A 22,003-nucleotide genomic window follows, 5' to 3' on the forward strand; every position below is an offset into this window, starting at 1 on the left:
GCTGGTGTGACTCGGGTGCGGGCGCGTTCAGGAACAATAAAGACGGTGCTCCCCTGCTCCGGCTCTGTCTCTCTCTCTGTCTCCGTGGAGGAAGTTTAGGGGAGGGGGTCGGGGGGCAGCCGGTTCTGCGCGGGCTGCAAAAATTGGGTGTGGGGAGGTGCGAAAAATATGGAACGCTTCACGAATTTGCGTGTCATCCTTGCGCAGGGGCCATGCTAATCTTCTCTGTATCGTTCCAATTTTAGTATATGTGCTGCCGAAGCGAGCACGAATTACAGTGTACACGCAGCACTATTTAAAGCCTTGGAAAGATAAAATAATTACTATAGGGTGACTATACGATGGCTCGATATTGCATCTTTAATAAGCTTCCCCAAAATTTTTAAGAGTTTTCAGCCCCTTATTCTTCTTAGATTTCCCCCAATATGTTTAAACATGCCGATTATATTTGCTCTATCTGCCCGTTGGGTTCTGGGTAGTTTGTTATGCTAATTAGAGCCGCTGGCTGTCTCTCTGAGGGTGTCCTCGGCGGTGCCTGAGCGCGCGGCGCAGGCGCGGGACGGGCAGCCCGCAGGGGCGGCGGGGTCCTGGTGAGCGGCGGGAGGCGGCGGGCGCCGGTGAGTGCGGCCGGGCCGGGATCCCCGGGACCCTCCTGTGGCAGCCCCGAGCCCCTCCCGCGACCTTCCCCCTCCCCGTATCCACCCCGCCCCACACTCCCCGCCCGCCGTAGGGTCGGTACCCGCGGCCCGCTCCCTCCTCCTCCCCCCGGGACCGTTCTCGGTGTGAGCGGCCTTGTGTCGCCGCCAGGCAGGAGCGAGGCTGTCCCGTGTCCCCTCCGGGGCCGGGCCGGCGGGATGGACCTGGCGTACGTGTGCGAGTGGGAGAGGAAGCCCAAGAGCAACCACTGCCCTTCCATCCCCCTGGTGTGCGCCTGGTCCTGCCGCAACCTGATCGCCTTCACCACCGACCTCCGCAATGAGGAGGAGAAAGGTACCGCCTGCCCCTCGGCAAATCTCTCCCGGTGCTCTTGGGAAAGCCCGGGATCTGCTGGGCCGGAGCTCTGCCCTGCCCCTGACAGCTCCCGGCTGCTGCTCCTCCTTTTCCTTCCATCTCTCAGCCTCTGGCAGTGTCTAACACAAGTTTGTTCCTTGGGAGTGGGTTTGGTTCCCCTAAGCCAGGACCAGGCTCACGTCGGTGTCTGGCCCATCACTGAGTTCCCAGCGCAGTTACTGCTCTACCCCAGATCATTTCTATAAAATATTTTATGTTTTCCCTGTGTTAGCTGAAGCTCTGAGGCTCAGAAACAGCGACAAGGGGCAGGGAGTGACTTCTCTGTCCATGCAGATCTCACCCACATGGTTCATATCATCGACACCGAGCACCCCTGGGACGTCTACTCTGTCAACTCGGGCCACACCGAGGTCATCACGTGTTTGGAGTGGGATCAGTCAGGTGGGCTGGAATCCCTCATTGTCGCTGTGTCCCACCCATGCTGGGCGTGTCCCAAAGCAATGGGATGCAATTCCTTGTGGGGCTCTTCCCCCTGTTCTCATGCAGTGTCATTGTCACAGGCTCCAGGCTGCTCTCAGCAGATGCTGATGGCCACATCAAGTGCTGGAGCATGACAGATCACCTGGCCAACAGCTGGGAGAACACGGTGGGCAGCGTGGTGGAGGGGGACCCGGTGGTGGCCCTGTCCTGGCTGCACAACGGTGTCAAGCTGGCACTGCACGTGGAGAAGGTTTGTCTCATCTTTGTCAGGGATCTGGGCTGCAACTCTGGCTCAAGTCTTGGCAAAGAACTCAGGATTCTGCCTGTGTTCTCTGTTCTCTGTGTTCTCTGGGCTCTCTTGTGGCCATGGGGAGGTTTCCCAATCAGATTCCTGGTTCCTGCTGAATTCCAAGGGGGGGTTGGAGCCTTGTTCCTCTTGGTGTTTCAAATGTGTCTCCCTTATTCTGGTACCTCAGTTCTAGGCAGGAACGTGGAGATAGATCAGTTCTTTCTTTATCAGTGGGAATTCAGAGGAAATGCATTTATGGTGCTGAGGGGATTTGGACACAGGGATAAGCTCCTTGTTTGGAAACGTGTGTGATTCTGCAGACTCTGAAAGCCCAAAGCTGCCAAGCACAAATTCCCTGCTCATGTTTTTAAAATAAACACAAACCCTGCCCCTCTCCCACAAGAAGAGCTCCTCAGACACAAATTTTGGGTGCAAACACCTCAGTTTTGTTCACCTTTGTTCCAGTCTGGAGCGTCGAACTTCGGCGAGAAGTTTTCCCGGGTGAAATTCTCTCCATCACTGACTCTGTTTGGTGGGAAGCCCATGGAGGGCTGGATTGCTGTCACCATCAGTGGGCTGGTCACCGTGTCCCTGCTCAAACCCAACGGGCAGGTGCTGACGGCCACCGAGAGCCTGTGCCGCCTCCGCTGCCGCGTGGCCTTGGCCGACGTCGCCTTCACGGGCGGGGGCAACATCGTGGTGGCCACTTCTGATGGCAGCAGCACGTCCCCAGTGCAGTTCTACAAGGTCTGTGTCAGCGTGGTGAACGAGAAGTGCAAGATCGACACCGAGATCCTGCCGTCGCTCTTCATGCGCTGCACCACCGACCCCGCGCGCAAGGACAAGTACCCGGCCATCACCCACCTGAAGTTCCTGGCTCGGGACATGTCAGAGCAGGTGGGCAGATGATCTTTGCTCCACCTGGTTTTCCTCTGAGGGTTTGGAGGTGTCCAGCATCTCCTGCAATACCCTTGGTATTCCTAGTTGCACTTCTGGGGGGAATTAGGGAATTCACCGTCACCTCCCACTGATTTGATACTCTGATTTTTTTGCTGGTGGAGCATGAGCTGAGTGGGAGCAGGACCTTGGAAATGGAGGGTGGGGATGACCAGGGCAGTGTCCTCCCTATTGTGATGCTTGTGGTGGGGGGCTCTGTTCTGCAGGTGCTGCTTTGTGCTTCCAACCAAAACAACAGCATTGTGGAGTGCTGGTCCCTTAGGAAGGAGGGTCTGCCTGTCAACAACATCTTCCAGCAAATCTCTCCTGTGGGTAAGTGTCTGCCCTGGGGACTCTGAAGAGCAGGAGCTCTTCAAAAAAAAGCAACACAGCTTTTCACATTCATTATCCCATATATGTAATTATTCAGAATCTCGTGTTTATTTTCAGGTGTTCTCAGTCCATTCTGTCTGTTTGTATTCATAGGCAGCAATTTGCTGTTTCTAGAAAAGGGTTTGGTTGGTGCTTTCATTTCATAAAAGACATTTTCTGTGTGTTGCTGCTGGTGGAGCAAAGGTTCCCAAAGGACCAGGATGGAGCAGCAGAGCTGGATTAATCCCCTGTCCTGGCTGCCTGGGCTGCACCTGATCTCAGATAGAACAGAAATAATCAGGGCAGTTTGTTTGGTGAAATATAAAGGATTATTGTATATAAGGATCTTAATCACCCACAGCAGAGCTTCCCATCAAAAGAGATTTAGCAAAACATGTTGTTTGTATAATTCAGGAAAAAAAATAGGGAAATATGAGGGAAACATACTGAAAATATATGGGAAAACATATGGAAATATATGGGAGATGTACCAGTGCCCAATCTGTGCTCCTGCTTGGGGGAGTGTGGGCAGAAATGAGGGGTGGATTTTCTGATCTCTCTGGGACAAAATTCTCACTCATTTGCTTCTTTTTTGCTTATTTCAAGTGGGAGACAAGCAGCCCATGATCCTGAAGTGGAGGATCCTGTCTGCCACCAACGACCTGGACCGGGTGTCAGCTGTGGCACTGCCAAAGCTGCCAATCTCCCTGACCAACACTGATCTGAAGGTGGCAAACGACACCAAGTTCTTCCCTGGGCTGGGTAAGGAGTTCCTGTTGTCTTGGTCCTAAACATTTGGCTTTTGCCTGAAATTTCACCACCTGAGCTGTAGCTGGAGTAAAGCATGTGGAGTGCTGAAGGAAAACTTTTAAATGGGATGTTTTATCTTCCCAGCCAGTTTCTTGTTGTGGGAAGAGGCTGTGAAATGCTGATGGCAGGGCTGTGAGCTCCCAGCCCTTTGGCTTCTCCATGGGCTTCAGTGGTGGCCACTGTTTTGGGAAAGGGCTCTGCCACACTGGGAGGAGCTGATTCAAAACTTAATTAAATCATAATGAGGGCATTGCAAAGACTTAGAAGCTGTTTTTAAAACAATTAACTGTAGGAAATTGCTACTTGAATAAACGTCCACTGATATTTCAGTTATAACAAATTGCTAAATATAAGTTGTATCTATTCAAATCATACATAAAATGCTTTGTACCTTCATAATTTTAAGAATTTCAGCATAAAATACAGGAGCAAAGGACTTTTGGATTACAAATTAATATGATTATGTAGAAGACTATTTGTTGTTTACTTTTAGTCTTAGTTATACATTTTAAGACTAGTATTTACATGATTATGTATTTTTTGATTGATGCTTTTATGTTCACATGCCTTGCATGAGCTTTTTAGGTGTGATGATTGGTTGTTGCCCAGAACTTTACTGCTTACTTTTATTTTGGTTTTTTTTTTTTATCTTGGCACTTTGTTTTTTAGTATTTTTTCTTTTGATTTAGCACGATTTATATTTTTGTAGTTTTGAAGAGTTTTAACAGGGTAGGCTGCAGAAAAACACTTAAAAATGGCGCATTTAATGCACCTGTTATAAACATTGGTTTAAACTAAGAAATAGGAAGCTAGGCATGTAAAAACCAGCAAAATATGCAGAAAAACAGCTAAATACAGTTTTGCTGGTGCATTTGATAGAGATTATGGCCTAGATTATTCAGATATATTACTACATAATATAAATCTTTTTAACAACAATGCAGAAAACGAACACCTTTAGTTTTACATACAAAAACTGCGAAAATGGAGTCGAATCTGACGTCGTGCTTATGCCTCTTTGCTGACTCACCTGCTGTCCCCAGGCCTGGCCTTGGCTTTCCACGATGGCAGCGTGCACATTGTGCACAGGCTGTCCCTGCAGATGATGGCTGTGTTCTACGGCTCCTCCTCGCAGCGCCCCGTGGACGAGCCCGCCCTGAAGCGCCCGCGCACCGCCGGGCCCCTGGTGCACTTCAAGGCCATGCAGCTCTCCTGGACGTCGTTGGCTCTGGCTGGTGTGGACAGCCATGGCAAGGTTGGTGCTGTCTTATGGGATTTCTCAGCCTGGTTGTCTGAGGGGGTGGTGGGTTGCTCAGGAAACATGGGGAGTTTCAGCTGTGAGATCCGTATTTGAAAGGGTTGTATCCTGTCAGTGCAGAAAGTGTCACTAGGTCAGGACCGAGCTTCCTTGAGCCTCGTGTTGTGTTGTAGTTTTGTGGGACAATTTCAAGCCCACCTCTGAAGCCAGTTTCACTTTGGTTCCTCCCTTCAAGCTGAGCATGCTGCGTATCTCCCCCTCCATGGGCCACGTGCTGGACATGAACATGTCCCTGCGGCACTTGCTGTTCCTGTTGGAGTACTGCATGGTGACAGGCTACGACTGGTGGGACATCCTGCTCCACGTCCAGCCCAACATGGTGCAGAACCTGGTGGAGAAGCTGCATGAGGAGTACATGCGTCAGAATGCAGCCCTGCAGCAGGTGGGAGCTCTGGGCTCACTCCCAGATAGGCTTGGGGGCAATCAGGGACTTGGAGTGGGGAGCAGCCAGTGCCAGTGAGGACATTGGCACTCTCTGAATGCTCAGCTCAGGCAGTGGTGGAGCTGGAAAGAGCTGCAGTGCCAATTGCATTCACTTTCACTGATGCCAGCAGGGTCTCTACCTGTTGGAAACTTGAGGTGAGATGGTGAAGTCTATTTTTGGCAGATTCTGGGAACAGCAGCACGTGCCCAGCACAGCTCTCACGTGCACAGCGTTCACTGTTCCTGTCAATCCTGCAGCAGAAAGGGAGAGCAGAGAATAAAGCAGCAGCTTTAATGAGCTTATGCTAATTCCTGCCTCTCCTTGTGCCTTTTGCTGTGCTTCCCCCTGGCTCAGGTGCTCTCCACACGTATTGTTGCCATGAAGGCATCACTGTGCAAGCTCTCCTCCAGCACCATTGCCCGAGTGTGTGACTACCACGCCAAGCTCTTCCTCATTGCCATCAGCTGCACCCTGAAGTCCCTGCTGCGTCCACATTTCCTCAACACCCCTGACAAGAGCCCTGGGGACCGGCTCACCGAGATCTGCTCCAAGATCACGGATGTAGGTACTGACTGCTCACAGCATCCTGGGGTTGGACTGCTCCCTGTAGTATCACAAACTCCTGGGTTTGAGGAGGAGGACAAAGGTGACCTCCACAGGGAGGGTTTGGATCCATCTTCCTGAGCCAGGCAGTGTGTTGCTTCTCTTCCAGACATTGACAAGGTGATGATTAACCTGAAGACAGAAGAGTTTGTCCTGGAGATGACAACATTGCAGTCCCTGCAGCAGCTCATCCAATGGGTGGGGGATTTTGTGCTCTACCTGCTGGCCAGCCTTCCCAACCAGGTGAGACCAGAGTGTCAGGAACACACTGAGAGGACACAAACACCCGTGGGCAGTGCTTAGCCAGGGCACAGAGGGCCCTGTCATCACAGGCACTGGGGAGGAGTAAGGAACAGCAGAATTAAGAGAATGGCCCTTCCCATGCCCGTCTGAGTCTGGTGACCAGCGTGATACCTGGGGGATTTGGGGACACTCCTCTTGCAGCTCTGCAGAGGTGTCACCTTCCATAGAGTGTGTGCTGCTGGAAGCAGGAGCTGTCTGGATTCAGTGTGGTGTCTGGGGCTGGTTGTGAGCCCCCACCCAGGCTGATGTGACCCCCACCCACCCCTCTGTCCCCCCGCAGGGCTCCCCAGTTCGCCCTGGCCACAGCTTCCTGCGCGACGGCGCGTCCCTCGGCATGTTCCGCGAGCTCATGGTGGTCATCCGCATCTGGGGGCTGCTGAAGCCCAGCTGCCTGCCCGTGTACACAGCAACCTCAGACACCCAGGACAGCATGTCCCTGCTCTTCCGCCTCCTGACCAAGCTCTGGCTGTGCTGTGAGTGGGGCCCGTTCCCTGAGCAGTAATTCCTGCAGCACTGGGATGGGACGTGACTCCGAGGGGGTCTGGCACGTTGAGAAAGGGCAAGTGCAGCTGCCAAGGTTATTGTTTTCCAGGCTGAGTTGGCAGTGGAGGAGGAGGCTGCACGCAGCTCTCTGGAGTTCTCAGGGAGAAATGTAAAGGTCACAGGGTTCTTTCCTTTGTTTCCCACGCAGGTCGTGAGGAAAATCACATCACAGAGCCCGATGATGCCCTGATTGATGAGTGCTGCCTCCTGCCCAGCCAGCTGCTCATTCCCAACATTGACTGGCTGCCCATCAACGATGGCATCATCAGCAAGCTGCAGAACAAGCAGCTGGTCCGGCTGCAGTTTGGGAAGGCTCCTGGGCTCGTTGGCCACACTGTCTCTTCCCAGTTCGATGCCTTTGTCAGGTACAAACCCCTGGAACGAGTCAGTGCCCTGGTGGGAAGGAATCTTGGCAGCTCTGAGGTTTGGTATGTCTCCTTGCTGCTGTGACCCAAGAGCAGTTTGTCCTCTCTGCTCAAATCCGTTTCTCAGCTTGTGATGGGTTGAGAATTTTAAGTGCTGAAAAGTGATAGCAAATGGGGGAAAAAAACCCATTAATTAATGTGATTAATTGTGTCATTGTGACAACTTCTCTCGTGGCACTGAGTGGGCAAGTGGGCAGAGCCTCTGCCATGTTGGCCAGTGAGATGCAGCTCCCTGTCCTGGGAGCAGCTCATGGAAAGTGACCCTCTATGAATGTCCTGTTCTCCTTCCTCAGGGCCCCTGGACAGCCCAAAATTGACCACCTGAGGCGGCTGCACCTGGGTGCATACCCAACAGAGGAATGCAAGTCCTGTACCAGGTAAGTGACACCTGCAGTGAAGCTTGGGCAGGACTTGGTCTTGTGTCCTTCAGGAGCTCTCTGAGGCTGGTTGGGGTTGTGGTTAAGGTGTCTCCAGTCTGGGATGCCCACATCAGAGAGTGGCACTGTTGCAGCCTGGCCCTTGGATTGAAAATCAAACAGATTAGATAAAGCTCCTAAAGTAATCTGGCCTGGAGGAGACCCTACAGCAACTCCTTTATAAAAGACTAACTGGCCCATGGGACATTTCTGTGGGTCTGGTCATTAAAGCACCCATGTGGTCATAGCAGGGCTGGAGGGAGGAATCACCCCACTGCCCCTGCTCCCTGATTTTGGGGTCATCTTTCCACCAGGCTTGCATTTCGTGCTGCCTTTCTCATGCACCCTCACGGGAGAGCCTGGATTTCAGGATAATGGCTCAGGGAACAAACATCCATCTAAGTCATGTGATTGAATTAGCTTTAATTACTGATTTTAATAGAAAGCCTTTGTAGCAGATCATTTTTGTGAGATGACTGTCAGTTGTTTCATGTATAAACAGCAGCTGGGGCTGTTCCTTGCCAGGCTGCAGCTCCAGCAGAGCCCTCAGAGGGATTGTTGCTCGCTGGTTTCAGCTGGTTTTGGTGCACACGAGTGTCACCTGCAGATGACAGGAGCTGGTTTCCCCCACGGATACCCAGATCCCTGTGTGATCCATGCAGCACCCCAGCAGTGCTGCCTCTGCACTGCTCCCTGGGCTGGCTGCACCCTCCATGTCCCCCCAGGTGTGGCTGTGTCACCATGCTGAAGTCACCCAACAAGGTGACAGCAGTGAAGCAGTGGGAGCAGCGCTGGATCAAGAACTGCCTGTGTGGGGGGCTGTGGAGGAAGATGCCCCTCAGCTACTCCTGAGACTTTCCTGGGATGCAGTGGGGGCCATGAGCTGCATGGGGCTCCCTTCATGGAGGTTTTGGGACAAGGGAATGGCAGTTCCTCTCCCTCATGCTGGAAAAGCTGCTGCTGCTCATCCTCGGTTGAGCTGTGCTGGAAAACAGAGCTGAGGGAGCTCTGCCTCTTTTACCAGGGAAGAGCTGAAAAGGAATGCCAGAGGTTTCCCCATTATTTGGGGCCCAGGACAGGGGAGCCTGGCTGTGTTTTGGGGCTGTGCCAGCAGAGCAGCAACATCCTGGCAGCTGCCCTGGCCTGGGCAGAGAGTGGTGATGGGGCAGCTGGTGAGGAGCAGAGTCTGAGGGGAGCACAGCTGGTACCTCACATCCATCCTGTGCCTCTGGCTGCTTGGGAAGTGCCACATGGGCTGGGCACTGCTGATCCCTCAGCAAATGAGTTGGTTCCTTTGTGCCCATCAGTGTTGGATGGGAGCAGGAATATGAGTGCTGCTGCCTAGAGAGAGAGCCCTCCCTTTGCCTCTTGCTGTTGTAAATAAAAATTCTCCTGATTTTGTACAGAACCATGTGTTTTGTTTCTGGGGTGTGACGTGGCTGCCCAGCATGGGGCCAGGGCAGCAGAGCCACGGGAGGGCTGCCAGAGCATCTGTCAGGAAAGGAACCACCATAGTTGGAAAAAGGGGAAATTGATGTTTTCAAGGTTTGTCTTACGGACACTCGAGGAAAAAGCATCAGATCCCTGGAGTTGTGTAAGCCTGCAGCTTCAGCAAGGCTGGACACTTGAGCATGCCAGAGGAGGAGCAGTCCTGGTGCAGCCAAAAATCTGAACTTTCAGACTTCTGTCCTCCCTTGCCCTCAGCTGCTGCTGCCCCAGGCAGGAAATCATCACCTCCTGGAGCCAGTGTGGCTGTGCCTGTGGAGCCCCAGCCCTTTGGGGTGATCTGGGCTCCATCCCCTCCCACAGGTCCTTCAGCTGTTACAGAGAAGAGCTCTTCTGGAGCCTGGAGCCTTCTGCTGCTGCATCCCAGCCAGCAATTCCAGGTCCCCACAGACCATTTAAGAGAGGGAGTGAGCCACACTTAGTACATTCCTTTCCCTCTGGAACCATGATTTCATTATTCTCGAGAACTGGAGCTGGTGACAGAGTTCATCCCTCGACTCCAGTGAATGTTTTGCTGCACAGAGCTGTAAGAGCTGTACAGACCTCTCCCCCTCTCTGCTCTGCTGGTAATTAGGGACAATCAAATACCTAATTAGGAAACTGCACCTTATTAAGGCTCTTTTCCCCTGTAAGTAAAACTCAAACTGGGCCCTGTGAGCTTCTTACAGAACAGGTTTGGGGTTATTTAATGTTTGATTGGGAACAGGGAACAGCAGGGGAATAGAGACACATTTTTGTCCTCTTCAGCCCCCTGCTGACCACAGAACTCCTGGGATGGCACTGGAAGGATCTGGCAGTGCCCTGGGCTGTGCTGCTGTCCTGCTCCCATCTCTTGTGCATTGGCTCTGTTCCCTCCAAAGACAGGGCAGTGGGAGAGCAGGGGTCTTGTAAACTGTAGCAGGGTCTGGGGGTGACCAGGGTTGTGGTGGGGGCTCTGTCCTGCCCTGCCCCTCAGCTCCTGAGACAAGAGGGTCTCTTGAGAATCCTGCTGGGCTCCAGCATGGATCCCACCGTGGGAGCCAGAGCTGCCACTGCCATATCAGCAACAGGCACGTTCTGCTTTCCCAAATATTCACACAATGACCCTGTGGGAGGTCCCAGATCTCGATCACATTGTGGCCACGCTGCAGGATGTGTCCCCTGCTCCCACCCGAGGCCACGCTGTTCCCAAGGATGCAACCTCAGCATCTCCCACCCCATACCCAGCTCCTCCCTGGGCAGGGGCTCCTGTGCAGAACCCCCCAGCTCCCTCCTTCACCCACTCCTCCAGCCCAGCAGCTCTGCAGGAATCATCATCACTTTATTGCAGCGGTCGCAGGCAGCATTCTGGGCACCTTCAGCAAAGCCTGTTGAGGGTTGTGACTCCCAGTTCTCCCCCACCTGGGCCCTGTGCTTTGTGAGTGGGGGGCCAGGGACCCCCATCCTTGGTTCCTCACCAGACCCCTGGCCCAGCCCTCCTCCTGGCTTGTGGGGACGCTTTGGCAGTGGGGTGGGCAGCAGTGGGAGCCCGTGGCACGCAGTGGGGCAGCACTGTGGGTGCTCTGGCCATGCTGGCAGCAGCAAGCCGTGGCGTGGAGCAGATCCCTGGGGTGCCCTCAGTAAGTGTCCCCCTCCTCATCGGCAGAGACCGTCACGTTGTCGATCCAGGCGGCGTAGGGGGCGATGCGCGTGTAGATCGCCGGTTTCTTGTAGTTGCCACAGACACGGGAACCAGCTGTGACCACCCCCTCGGCCACCCCATCACAGACCAGGGGGCCACCGGAGTCTCCCTGCAAGACCAGACCTCATCAGCACAAGCCAAGATTTTGCTAGCACACCCCAGCCCATCTCCCACCCCTCGTTCCTGCCTGCAGGCTCTGCAGCGGTCAGCACAGGAGTCACTCACCCCGGGGACATTGCCCCCTGATACTCGCAGCCCCTCACCTCTGCCAACCTCTGCTCATTGTGCCCTCTTACCCCCACCCAGCCCTCTGTGGATCCGTGCTGGGTGTGAGGTACCTTGCAGGTGTCCTTCCTGCGGGAGTCGGTGCACATCATGTTCTCGGTGATGGTGCCGTCGTGGCGCGTGCGGTGGTTGCAGACGTCGCGGCTGATCACCGGCCGCTGCACCTGCTGCAGCTTGTCCGGCCGCTGCCCGCTGTGGTCGATGGTGCCCCACCCCGCCACCTCGCACACCGTGTCTGCCGCCACGTCCCTGTCCTCCCGCTGGAAGGGCAGCACCTGCACGTCCGAGTTCAGCTCTGCTTTCTCCTCCAGCTGCCACAAAAAAAGTCAGAGGGGATCCGGGTCACAGGGGCAGATGTGGACCCAGCAGGGTACAGGGACCCCAGCCCTGGTACCGAGACCACCCTGGCCTCAGCCACACTCAGGGTTTCCCCTCCTGATTTGAGCTCCAGGATGCAGCCAGACTCCAGAGCTGGAGCTATGAGGAAGATAGAGGCACTTGGACACACCTCAAAGGTCTTTGGTGGGGGAAGAAAGGATGTTCCCATGGGACAGGGAGGGATGGACAGGGGAGCCAGACCTAGTCTGACTGTGAGAATTTCCTCTGCCCACTCAGTGACCCTGCAGGGTCCCAAAGGACAACGGGATTTGCAGGAACGGGGCTGTGCCTGGTGGGGAGGAGGGTCCCATCAGCCCACCTGGAGGAGGAGAAGGTCATCCTTGTTGTTGTGGATGTTGCTGCCAGGGTGGGGGAACTGGGCGCGCACTTGGTACAGGCGTTTGTGGGGCTCTGGTTCCGTCAGCGAGTGGGCACCCAGCAGCACTTGGAAGAGTTTGCCGTCCCTGGAAGAGAGTCAGAGTGTGGGACAAACAGCTGGGGGTGTCACCGCACCCAGCCATGGAAATGGGGTGCTGTGGGGGGTTGGAGAGCCCACCAGAGAGCTTGGGGAGATCCTAGAGGCACTGCCCAGTCCTCTCTGCAGGTGGGAGCCGAGTCCCACGCTCTGACCCTGGGGCTGAGGCTCCAGAGTGGGATTTGGCCAGACTCCAGCAGCCCCCCAGCCATGCACTGACCCCCCCCACACACACACTCACGTCTCCTCAGTGCAGTGGGCAGCGCTCAGCACCCACTGCTCAGCAATGAGGAAGCCCCCGCAGACGTGCTGCCCATCCAGCTGCAGCGAGGCCATGTAGGGCTTCAGGTGGGGTCTGGCTTCGGAGCCCCTCAGGATCCGTCCCCGGGGCTGCCCTGCGGGAGAGGGGCCGGGTCAGCTGAGGGGCACGGGGCAGTGTCACTCCCGTGGTCCCTTCCCGGGATCCCTGGACCACTCCTTGTGGGCTGCGGGTGGAGGCAGGAATTGGGGAGCTGGGCAGGCACCCCGTGCCCTGTCACTGCCCTGGGGTGCGGGGTGTGCACTCACCATTCATTGGGGCCCAGAGCAGCAGCAGCAGAGCGAGGACAAAGACGGGAGCAGGGTTTGGCCCCATGGCTGCAGAGCCCGGCGATCCTCTGCCCGGCTGGGGGTGTGCGGGGGTTTTGGGGTGCGCAGGGGCTGGGGGCTGACGCTGCTCACCCAGAGCTGGGACTCGCTTTTATGTCCAGTTTGGGGCAGCAGGGGGGGGCAGGAAAGGGGGGGGGTGGAGAGAGTTGGGGAGGGTTTCCGCAGCGTGGGCTGAATGTTTTGAAATATTCAGCTTATAAAAGGGGTCAAGAGTTCCCAGCACAAACAGTGCGGGAGGAAGAAACAGCCCGGCCCAGCTGCTGGCCCTGGCACCCGCCGCCGGGGATTTCTGCACCGGGGTTTTTAAGGCCGAAAAAGTTCAGGGTCTTGGCAGAAAAAGGCTCCGGCAAATTCTATCCCCGCCCCCCCAGGAGCAGGGCCAGGAGCAGGGGCAGGGGCAGGGGCAGGGCAGGAGCAGGGGCAGGGGCAGGGGCAGGGGCAGGGGCAGGGGCAGGGGCAGGAGCAGGGGCAGGGGCAGTGGCAGGGGCAGTGGCAGGGGCAGGGGCAGGGGCAGGGGCAGTGGCAGGGGCAGGGGCAGGGGCAGGGGCAGGGGCAGGGCAGGGGCGGGGGCAGGGCCAGGGACAGTGGCAGGGGCAGGGGCAGGGGCAGGGCAGGGGCGGGGGCAGGGGCAGGGGCAGGGGCGGGGGCGGGGGCAGGGGCAGGGCAGGGGCGGGGGCAGGGGCAGGGGCAGGGGCGGGGGCAGGGGCAGGGGCAGGGGCAGGGGCGGGGGCAGGGGCAGGGGCGGGGCCGGGGGCAGGGGCAGGAGCAGGGGCAGGGGCAGGGGCGGGGGCAGGGGCAGGGGCAGGGCAGGGGCGGGGGCAGGGGCAGGGGCAGGGGCGGGGGCAGGGGCAGGGGCAGGGCCGGGGGCAGGGGCAGGAGCAGGGGCAGGGGCAGGGGCGGGGGCAGGGCCAGGGCCAGGGGCAGGGGCAGGGGCAGGGCGGGTGCAGGGTGGGTGCAGGGGCAGGGGCAGGGGCGGGGGCAGGGGCGGGGGCAGGGCCAGGGGCAGGGCGGGGGCAGGGGCGGGGGCAGGGCCAGGGGCAGGGGCAGGGGCAGGGTGGGTGCAGGGTGGGTGCAGGGTGCCAGCTCGGTGTGTGCCCAGCGACACAAACCCGTCCCGTCACCGGGGGGTTCCTGCAGAGCTGGGGGCGGCGGTGACAGGAGCGGTGATGGCAGCGACAGGGGCGGTGTCCGGGATGCCGGTGGCGGTGGCAGCCCGGTCCCCTGTGTCTTTCTCCCCGGTGCCACTAAGCGGAGCCACAGCCTCGGCTCCCCACCGGTCCCGGAGCCGCCCGGCGCCCCTCCCGGGCTCGTTCCCGGTGCCTCTCACCGCTCCCCTTGCCGGGATGGCCACCGTGGCTACCATAGCGCAGCCGGGACCCAGCAGGGCTCCGGGGACACCCCGCAAGGTGCAGGAGAGCAGACCACCCTCTCCTTCTTTCCCTGCTCCACGAGCTTGTACAGCTCCGAGCTGCCGCATTCCCTTTGTCCAGCTGCGCAGACACCCCATCGCCCCTGGCTCTGACCCTCCGGCACCCCCAAGGCAATGGGCCCGTGGGCAGCGGGTCCCGGACACACGGGTGGGGAGGGGGCCGGGCTCTGGTGGTCCCCGGGGGCTCGGGCTCCCCTCTGCAGCGGTGGCTTCGCCTCCCCGCTGTCCCCACGTGCTGGTGGCACATGGTGGGCAGGGGTCGGAGCGCGCAGGATGGTGGCGTTAGGGGAGGCGGCCGAGTCTGGGCTCAAACCGGGGATTTTGTGCAGGGAGAAGCTTAATCGCAGCTTCCAGGGATTCGGGATTTAGATGTTAAATACGCCTGGAGATTTCTGCCCACTTAGGGCCAAAAATGGAACAAGGGCACCATGTGGAGCCCGGGCAGCTCAGAGCCCGGACAGGACCGTGAGAGGGTGGGCAGCGGGTGGCTGGGGGGAGCGAGTGTGGGGTTCAGGGAATGGGGTACAGGGTGAGATTTTGGGTAGGGCACAGTGGGGATCCTCTGCAGAGCCAGGGCAGGGGCAGATGGGGATAGGGGGCTGCTGCCCCTGCCAGGAGGCGCTGGGAGCCTGTAGAAAGCAAAAGGGAATTGCACCCACCTCCCCAGCCCCAAATTTGGGAGACACAAGGCACCTGCTTGAGGAGCTCTCGGCACGAGGCTCCTGCTGAGGGTGGTTCTGTGTTTGGGGCTACTCGTGAGTGGTCCAGGACTCCCCCCGAGCCCCTCCTCGAAGCCCTGGGATGCCACGGGCAGGGCAGAGCCCAGGAGGGGCTGGCAGAGCTCTGGGGCGGTGAGTTCGGGGGTCACGCGACCCCCGTGATGTGGCACCCCCGTTTGGGGACCCCTCGGGTCGCCACAGGCCCAGGGCAAGGGAGAGGGCTCTGCAGGGCAGGAGGGGCTTTGGGGAGGGGGACACCCCCCGCCGCACAAGGGTGGATCGGGGGGCCGGCGGTGGAGACCGTCCGGGTTGGGGGCGGCCCCGGGACCCCCTCGGTGCCGGGGCACGGTCCGGGGTGCGGAGCGGAGCGCAGAGATGTCGGTCCCACCGCTGTACTCGGCCCCGCCCGGCCCTTTGTCTCGCCTCGTTCCCCCCCACGACCTCCCGCCCCCCCCCCGACCCCCCCAGATCCCCATCCCCGGACCGGCGGGGGCTCGATGGGGGCTCGTCAGGGGCTCGGCGCCCCGGGAGGGGCCGGGGGCGGCGGGGCGGAGCGGGGGGCGGCGGGCGAGGGAGGAGGAGAAGGAGGAGGAGGAGGAGGAGGCGGCGGGGGCGGAGGAAGCCGCCGCTCCCCGCGCTCCGCCGAGGCAGGAGCATCCCGGATCCCGGGGACATCCCCCCCTCGCCGCCGCTCCAGCCGCCCCCCGCCCCGCTGCGCCCCGGGGCCGCCGCTGAGGTGAGTGGGGCGCACGGACCGGCACAAAGGGCCGCTCCTCCCTCCCCCGAAACCCCCTCCCCATCCCTCGGCCCGACCCCCGCCCGCGGCTGCGGCACGGTCCCTGCCAAGGGGAGGTTCCCCCGCTGCGCCCCCCGCCCTCCCCGTTATACCCCCGGTTAATCCCCCGTTATTTCCCCCCCTTCATTGCCCCTCGCCCTTGCCCCTCGTCGCTCCATCCCCGTTTTCCTTCCCCCCTCATCTCACAGCCCGGACTCGGTGCAATCTCGTGGGGCTGGGCCGGGAGGGCTCGGGGAACCCCATCCCCGGCCCGGCTCTGAGGGCGGCACACCCCCTCTGCACGCCCTCCGCAGCAGCCTCACCGCCTGTCGCGATAGTGACCGCCTGTCGCGACAGACGAGCCTCTGCCCCACCTGTTGTCACAGCCCCTGGCTCGGCTGGGCACCCCCCGTTCCGGCTGTGTGTCTCTGGTGAGCGGGGACAGTGGTGTGACCTGGGGGTGACCGGGAGTGGCGTGGGGTGCTCGTCCTCTTCCAGGGCCAGAAACTGGAGGGGTGACCAAAGGTGACCGGGGCTACCCATCCCCTGCCATGTGGTGACACTCGTGCCCCCACAGGGTGGAGGCACAGCTCGCTGGGACCCCTGTGCCTGCCCAGGACCATGATCCCCCCCAAGGAGAAAGCCCGTGCCCCCAAGGACAGCATGACACTCCTGCCCTGCTTCTACTTCGTGGAGGTGGGTGTGGGGTGGGTTGGCACAGGGTGGGAGCTGTGCAGAGGGTGGGGGCTGTGCAGGGGGCTCTGTCCTAGGCCCTGGCACAGTGGTTCAGTTCTGTGCCTGGTTCTGGTGGGGCTGTGTGGTGCCATCACTCCAGGGCTTTGTTGGTCCCCATTCTCCCCCACAGCTGCCTATAGTGGCCTCCTCTGTTGTGACGCTCTATTTCCTGGAGCTGACAGACCTCTTCAAGCCAGCCAAGGTGGGCTTCCAGTGCCATGACCGGGCTCTCTCCATGCCCTACGTGGAGACCAACGAGGAGCTCATCCCGCTGCTGATGCTGCTCAGCCTGGCCTTTGCTGCACCTGCTGCCTCGGTGCGTCCGGGCTTGTCCCGCTGTGGGGATCAGGACAGAGCCGGGGATTGGGGTCCCAGTGCCTGGCAGAGTCCAACATCCATCAGGGGCTCTGCCAACAACCACACCCTCCCCAGTCCCACCTGAGCCAGTGGTTCCTTCCCAGATCATGGTCGGGGAGGGCATGGTGTACTGCCTGCAGTCCCGGCTGAAGGGCCGCGCCGGCGCCGAGGGCAGCATCAACGCCGGTGGCTGCAACTTCAACTCCTTCCTGCGCCGCACCGTCAGGTTTGTGGGTACGTTGTGCCACAGCCTGAACAGGACCAGGGGGCTGGAGGGGACATGGGGCCACCCTGCTGTGATAGCTGGAGCGTGACCCCTACCCAAACCCTGGACAATGCACACCCATTCCAGGGGGTGCTCCAGGGCTGGGTGAGTCCTGGCTGCCCCACATGGGATGGGGGGTGACCCACTGTCCCATTTCTGCCATCCCCAGGTGTCCACGTGTTCGGGCTCTGTGCCACAGCCCTAGTGACAGACATCATCCAGCTGGCTACTGGCTACCACGCTCCCTTCTTCCTGACTGTCTGCAAGCCCAACTACACACTTTTGGGCACCCCCTGTGACGCCAACCCCTACATCACTCAGGACATCTGCTCAGGCACCGACAAGCACGCCATCCTCTCTGCCAGGTACGTGCCAGGGGAGCCCTGTGCTGCACTGCCAGCTCTCCTGCCCTGTGTCAACCATGTCCCTTCTCCCTGCAGGAAGACATTCCCATCCCAGCATGCGACACTCTCAGCTTTCGCTGCTGTCTATGTGTCGGTGAGTTCCCAGCACTGCCTGGCACGTGCCAGCTTGGGTCAGCATGAGTCCCATGCCATGGGCAGCTCTGTCCCTCTCCTGTTGGCACAGACAAGCTATGCCAAATATTCCTGTGCCTGTGCTGGGTGTGTGTGCAGGCACCTGCAGTCCCACATGCACCCAACAGCTGTATGCACGGCCAGGCCATGACTAACAGCCTGTTCCTGCCCTAGATGTATTTCAACTCCATCATCTCGGACAGCACCAAACTCCTCAAGCCCATCCTGGTCTTTGCCTTTGCCATCGCCGCCGGCATCTGTGGCCTGACCCAGATCACCCAGTACCGCAGCCACCCCGCCGACGTCTACGTGGGTTTCCTGATCGGCGCTGGCATTGCCGCCTACCTGGTGGGTGCAGGTGCTGCCCTTGGGCCAGGGAGGGGGCTGGGGGATGCTGGTGGGGCCCTTTGACTCCACGTTCTCCATGGCAGCTGTGGCTACCCCATCCCTGGAAGTGTTCAAGGCCAGGCTGGACAGCGCTTGGAGCACCCTGGTCTAGTGGAAGTTGTTCCTGCCACAGGCAGGGACATTGGACTAGATGACCTTTAAAAGTCCTTTCCAACACAAACCATTCCAGAATTCTCTGGTTCCCCTTCCCACAGGCTTTCCATGCTGTTGGCAACTTCCGCGCCCCGACGGAGCGGGTCCCAACGCAGGCACCGGCCAAGGACGCGCTGCGGGCGCTGACGCAGCGGGGCCACGACTCCGTGTACCACCAGAACAAGTCGGTGAGCACCGACGAGCTGAACCCCCAGGCGCGGCTGGAGGAGGTGGCACGGCCGGTGCCACGGGAGAAGAACTCTCTGGGCAGCCTGAAGCGGGCCAGTGTGGACGTGGACCTGCTGGCCCCCCGCAGCCCAATGGGCAAGGAGAACATGGTGACCTTCAGCAACACCCTGCCCCGCGTCAACACGCCGTCCATGGATGACCCCGCGCGGCGCCACATGACCATCCACGTCCCCGTGGACGCCTCCCGCTCCAAGCAGCTCATCACGGAGTGGAAGCAGAAGTCTCTGGAGGGCCGGAGCATGACGCTGGCGGAGGAGGCGGCGCAGGGCCGGGCTGTGGGGGAGCCCGGCGAGGAGGTGCCCCCCTCGCTGTACCCCACGGTGCAGGCACGCTCGGCCGAGCGGGTGGCCATGGGGCCCCGTGTGCTGATCCAGCCCCGGCCGGGCGCCTCGCAGCTGGTGCACATCCCCGAGGAGAGCCAGGCGGGCGCTGCGGCCGCGGCCAGCAGCGGGGCGGCCGTGAGAGCCAAGTGGGTGATGGTGGCCGAGAAGGGGGGAGCGCAGCGGGTTGCCAACCCCCCGCGCCTGATGCAGGTCATCGCCATGTCCAAGCAGCAGAGCCTCGTCTCTGTCACCCCCAAGCACTCAGAGACGTCCTCGTCCTCCACCAGCTCTGACTCGTCTCAGTACCGCTCGCCCTCCGAGCGGGACAGCTCCAGCATCATCACCATCGACGCTCACGCCCCTCACCACCCTGTTGTCCACCTCTCTGCTGGCAACGGGCCCTGGGAGTGGAAGTCGGGGCCCAAGGGGCCAGATGGGCCAGACACCTACGAGCTGGGTGAGGTGGGGAAGGATTTCCACGGCTTCCGCCCGGCCAAGAGCGCCGGTGTCTCCCCTGGCTCCTCTGTCAGCGACATGGAGCAGGATGAGCCACGCTACGGCAGCCTGGCCGCCATCCCGGGGGCAGCAGGGGGTGGTGGGGAGCGGGTGGAGGCCCCCCCTGAGGGGCTGCTGGCCACAGCCAGCCGTGACTCCACGCTGCGGAGGAAGCCGGCCGAGCGGGACGGGGCGGCGGACAGCGAGGTGGATCTGTACTACAAGAAGATGCAGGCGGGCCGCAGGTTTAAGGACTGAGCCCCTGCCCTGCTTTGGGGGGCTCTGTGATGCCAGGGCCCCTCTGCAGGGGATGGCAGGACAGGGCTGGCTTTGCAGCACGGCCACTGTGGTCCTGAGCCAGCTGAGATGTCTGTGGGACCCCCAGCAGGGGACTCTGCTCTGGCAGCTGGTGGGGCTCTGCCCCCCCACAGGTTGTGGGGCTGGGCAGCTCCAAGCACTTTGGACTTTTTCTCTCTAACACTGGTGCTGACATTTCAGAGGGGTTATTTTATTCCAGCTCTGGAGCTGGATGTCTCTAGGGGGGCGGGGAAGGACAAATGGCATTGAAGGGCTTTGGGGGGGACTAGATTGAGGGGTTTAAAAGGGGAAAGAGGCTGCTGTGGGGCAGCAGCCCTAGCTCATGGGGTTTGTGGGTGCTGGGGGTCCTGTGACACCCCCCCATCCTGCACGATCTGTGTGAGGGAGACTGAGGGTGGGCAGACAGGGAGGGGGGGTCTCCCCAGCGCTGTAGCTCTGGGTGTGCAGAGGCTGTAAATACTGCAGGGACTGGAGGAGAGGGGGTTTTGGGGTGGGCATGCAGTGGGGACTGAGCTCTGCCCCAGGAGGAGCAGCCCTGGGCTGCAGCTGAGGTTTGGGGGGAGCAGGGAGGGGATCTCCAGGCTGCGAATATGTCGGGCAACAGCTGGAGCAGCTGTGGTTTGGAAAGCAAATAAACACGTGGATGTTCCCTGGCTGGGTTATTTTGGCAGGGTGGGGGGCAGCCGAGTCCCACGGCTGGGGTGGGATAGGACCAGGGCTCCGCGGGAGTTCCCAAACCCGGGGAGCAGCGGCTGGAGCAGCGGCGTCCCCCTCCCTCCAGGACACTGTGCCGATGGCACCAAACTGCCACTGCCAATTGGATTAACAGTGGATATCCCAAAGCCTTTGCCTTGCAAACATATGGATTATCCACATAACCCTGACTCGGTGCTGAAAAAGCCACCCGGGATTAGAGGGAGGATTGTGGCAGCAGCCCGTGGAGTGGGGGGCTGTGGGGTGCCCTGGGGGTGGGAGACGAGGGGGTCCCACCCCAACCATCACAAGCGCCGTGGGGCTGCTCCACTGGATGGAGCCGGGGAGGTGACCCGGAGCCGCTGGCGAAGGTCACCGCGATCGACGCCGAGCTCCGGCGGTCCCTGGCGGGGGTCGGGGCGATGTGGGGGCTCCCAGCCCAGCAGCCCCGCGTCGCCCCCGCGCTCACGGCTCATTGCGGTGCCGATGGCGTCACACGCCGCTTCCCGCCGCCTCTGACCCAGCGGTTCCCATGGCAACTGCCAGCCCCGCATCGCTCTGGCAGGCTCGGGCAGCCCCCAGCCCCGCACCCGCCCCCAGCCCCGCACCCGCTCCCGCAGCCTCCACCCGCCCCCAGCCCCGCACCCGCTTCCTCAGCCCCTCACCCCCCTCGGGCAGCCCCCAGCCCCGCACCCACTCCCGCAGCCTCCATCCGCCCCCCAGCCCCGCACCCGCAGCCCCTCACCCGCCTCGGGCAGCCCCCCAGCCCCTCCAGGCGCTGCTGCATCGCTTGGGTACTCGCGGGGGGATGAGGGAGCGGAATCACTCTCATCCTCATCCTCATCCTTCCCCCGGCCCCACACAGGGCTGCAGCAGGAGGGGCTGTCAACCCGCACCTCATCAGCTCCAGCCTCGCCACCTGTCCTGTCCCCACCTTTTCCGCTGGGGACACCCTCTGCTAGGAGTGCCCGGCCCGTCCCCGTGTCCCACCGGGTAGGGCCTGGCTTTGTGACACAGCCCCGCTCCCGGCCCCACCCCGGGGCTCGCTTTGCGATTTGGGGTTCCTGCTTTGGGGTTCCCTTTCTGCAGCCGGTGGTGGTTCAGTGCGTGCGGAAGGCCGGGCTTTAGGGTGCTCACTCCGCAGGCAGCATCTTCCAGAGCTGGAAGAACCTTTTGGTGCGGAGCCCCCACCTTCCCCGCGTCTGCGTTTTCCCGTTAAACGCAGTTTCAGGGCAGTTTTCTCCGCGGGCCGGGCAGCCCCGACACGGGCTGTGCTGTATCTGGGGCACGGCCCGCCCGGGGCCAGGCTGGGGGTTCTGCCGAGGGAAGGGGGGACGGGAGAGCGGAGCTGGGGAAGGACGCGACCCCCCCGAAGCCACCGCTGTTCCCATGGGGATCCCGTCCAGCGCTGGTCGGATCTTTCAGCCGCGGTAGCGGCGCATCCGTGTCCGAGGGGCCAGGGAAGGGCACAGGGATGGGCTGGGGGCCCCAGAGAACTCTGAGAACAACCCCGGAGCGATGACCCTGCTCACTCCTGCGGGGCAGAAACGCATCGCCCTCGGCCCAGCTTTCACAGGCAGCTGTAACAAATCCCCTTAGCCTTTCAAGGAACAACAGTGGTCCCTTTCAGCAGCCCCCAGCTCCGGCAGGACCCCCTCGGTAACCCTGGAGCCAGAGGGCTCTGCAG

The 22,003-nt window shown here is 60.4% G+C and overlaps 3 protein-coding genes across 5 annotated transcripts; 2 read left to right on the plus strand and 1 right to left on the minus strand.

The window, feature by feature from the left end:
* The first annotated feature begins 492 nt into the window (after positions 1 to 492).
* On the plus strand, positions 493 to 9,338 carry MED16 (mediator complex subunit 16). 2 transcript variants are annotated; one of them, XM_079328317.1, is made up of 15 exons: positions 493 to 617; positions 808 to 990; positions 1,345 to 1,452; positions 1,572 to 1,741; positions 2,246 to 2,677; positions 2,944 to 3,049; positions 3,695 to 3,850; positions 4,942 to 5,153; positions 5,392 to 5,598; positions 5,995 to 6,205; positions 6,353 to 6,486; positions 6,827 to 7,019; positions 7,238 to 7,454; positions 7,808 to 7,891; positions 8,656 to 9,338. In XM_079328317.1, the coding sequence occupies exons 2-15, from the start codon at positions 855 to 857 to the stop codon at positions 8,780 to 8,782; spliced, it is 2,493 nt and encodes an 830-aa protein (XP_079184443.1). In that variant the 5' UTR covers positions 493 to 617; positions 808 to 854; the 3' UTR covers positions 8,783 to 9,338. The 2 variants fall into 2 exon arrangements, with proteins under 2 accessions (XP_079184443.1, XP_079184442.1); XM_079328316.1 differs by having other exon boundaries at positions 605 to 731.
* A 1,377-nt stretch (positions 9,339 to 10,715) lies between these two features.
* Positions 10,716 to 12,975, minus strand: LOC306813161 (complement factor D-like). Its single transcript, XM_079328347.1, has 5 exons — positions 12,802 to 12,975; positions 12,476 to 12,629; positions 12,079 to 12,223; positions 11,435 to 11,692; positions 10,716 to 11,205 (listed from the first exon to the last, which is right to left on the minus strand). Exons 1-5 carry the CDS (start codon positions 12,866 to 12,868, stop codon positions 11,032 to 11,034), a joined length of 798 nt encoding a protein of 265 aa, XP_079184473.1. The 5' UTR covers positions 12,869 to 12,975; the 3' UTR covers positions 10,716 to 11,031.
* A 1,838-nt stretch (positions 12,976 to 14,813) lies between these two features.
* On the plus strand, positions 14,814 to 20,272 carry PLPPR3 (phospholipid phosphatase related 3). 2 transcript variants are annotated; one of them, XM_079328324.1, is made up of 8 exons: positions 14,814 to 15,766; positions 16,383 to 16,501; positions 16,671 to 16,856; positions 17,002 to 17,131; positions 17,332 to 17,527; positions 17,603 to 17,660; positions 17,873 to 18,046; positions 18,301 to 20,272. In XM_079328324.1, the coding sequence occupies exons 2-8, from the start codon at positions 16,427 to 16,429 to the stop codon at positions 19,561 to 19,563; spliced, it is 2,082 nt and encodes a 693-aa protein (XP_079184450.1). In that variant the 5' UTR covers positions 14,814 to 15,766; positions 16,383 to 16,426; the 3' UTR covers positions 19,564 to 20,272. The 2 variants fall into 2 exon arrangements, with proteins under 2 accessions (XP_079184450.1, XP_079184451.1); XM_079328325.1 differs by lacking the exon at positions 14,814 to 15,766 and adding an exon at positions 15,948 to 16,236.
* Positions 20,273 to 22,003: the final 1,731 nt, after the last annotated feature.

The sequence above is a fragment of the Erithacus rubecula genome (assembly GCF_903797595.1).
Source record: "Erithacus rubecula genome assembly, chromosome: 28".
In the NCBI taxonomy this organism is placed as follows: Eukaryota; Metazoa; Chordata; class Aves; order Passeriformes; family Muscicapidae; genus Erithacus; species Erithacus rubecula.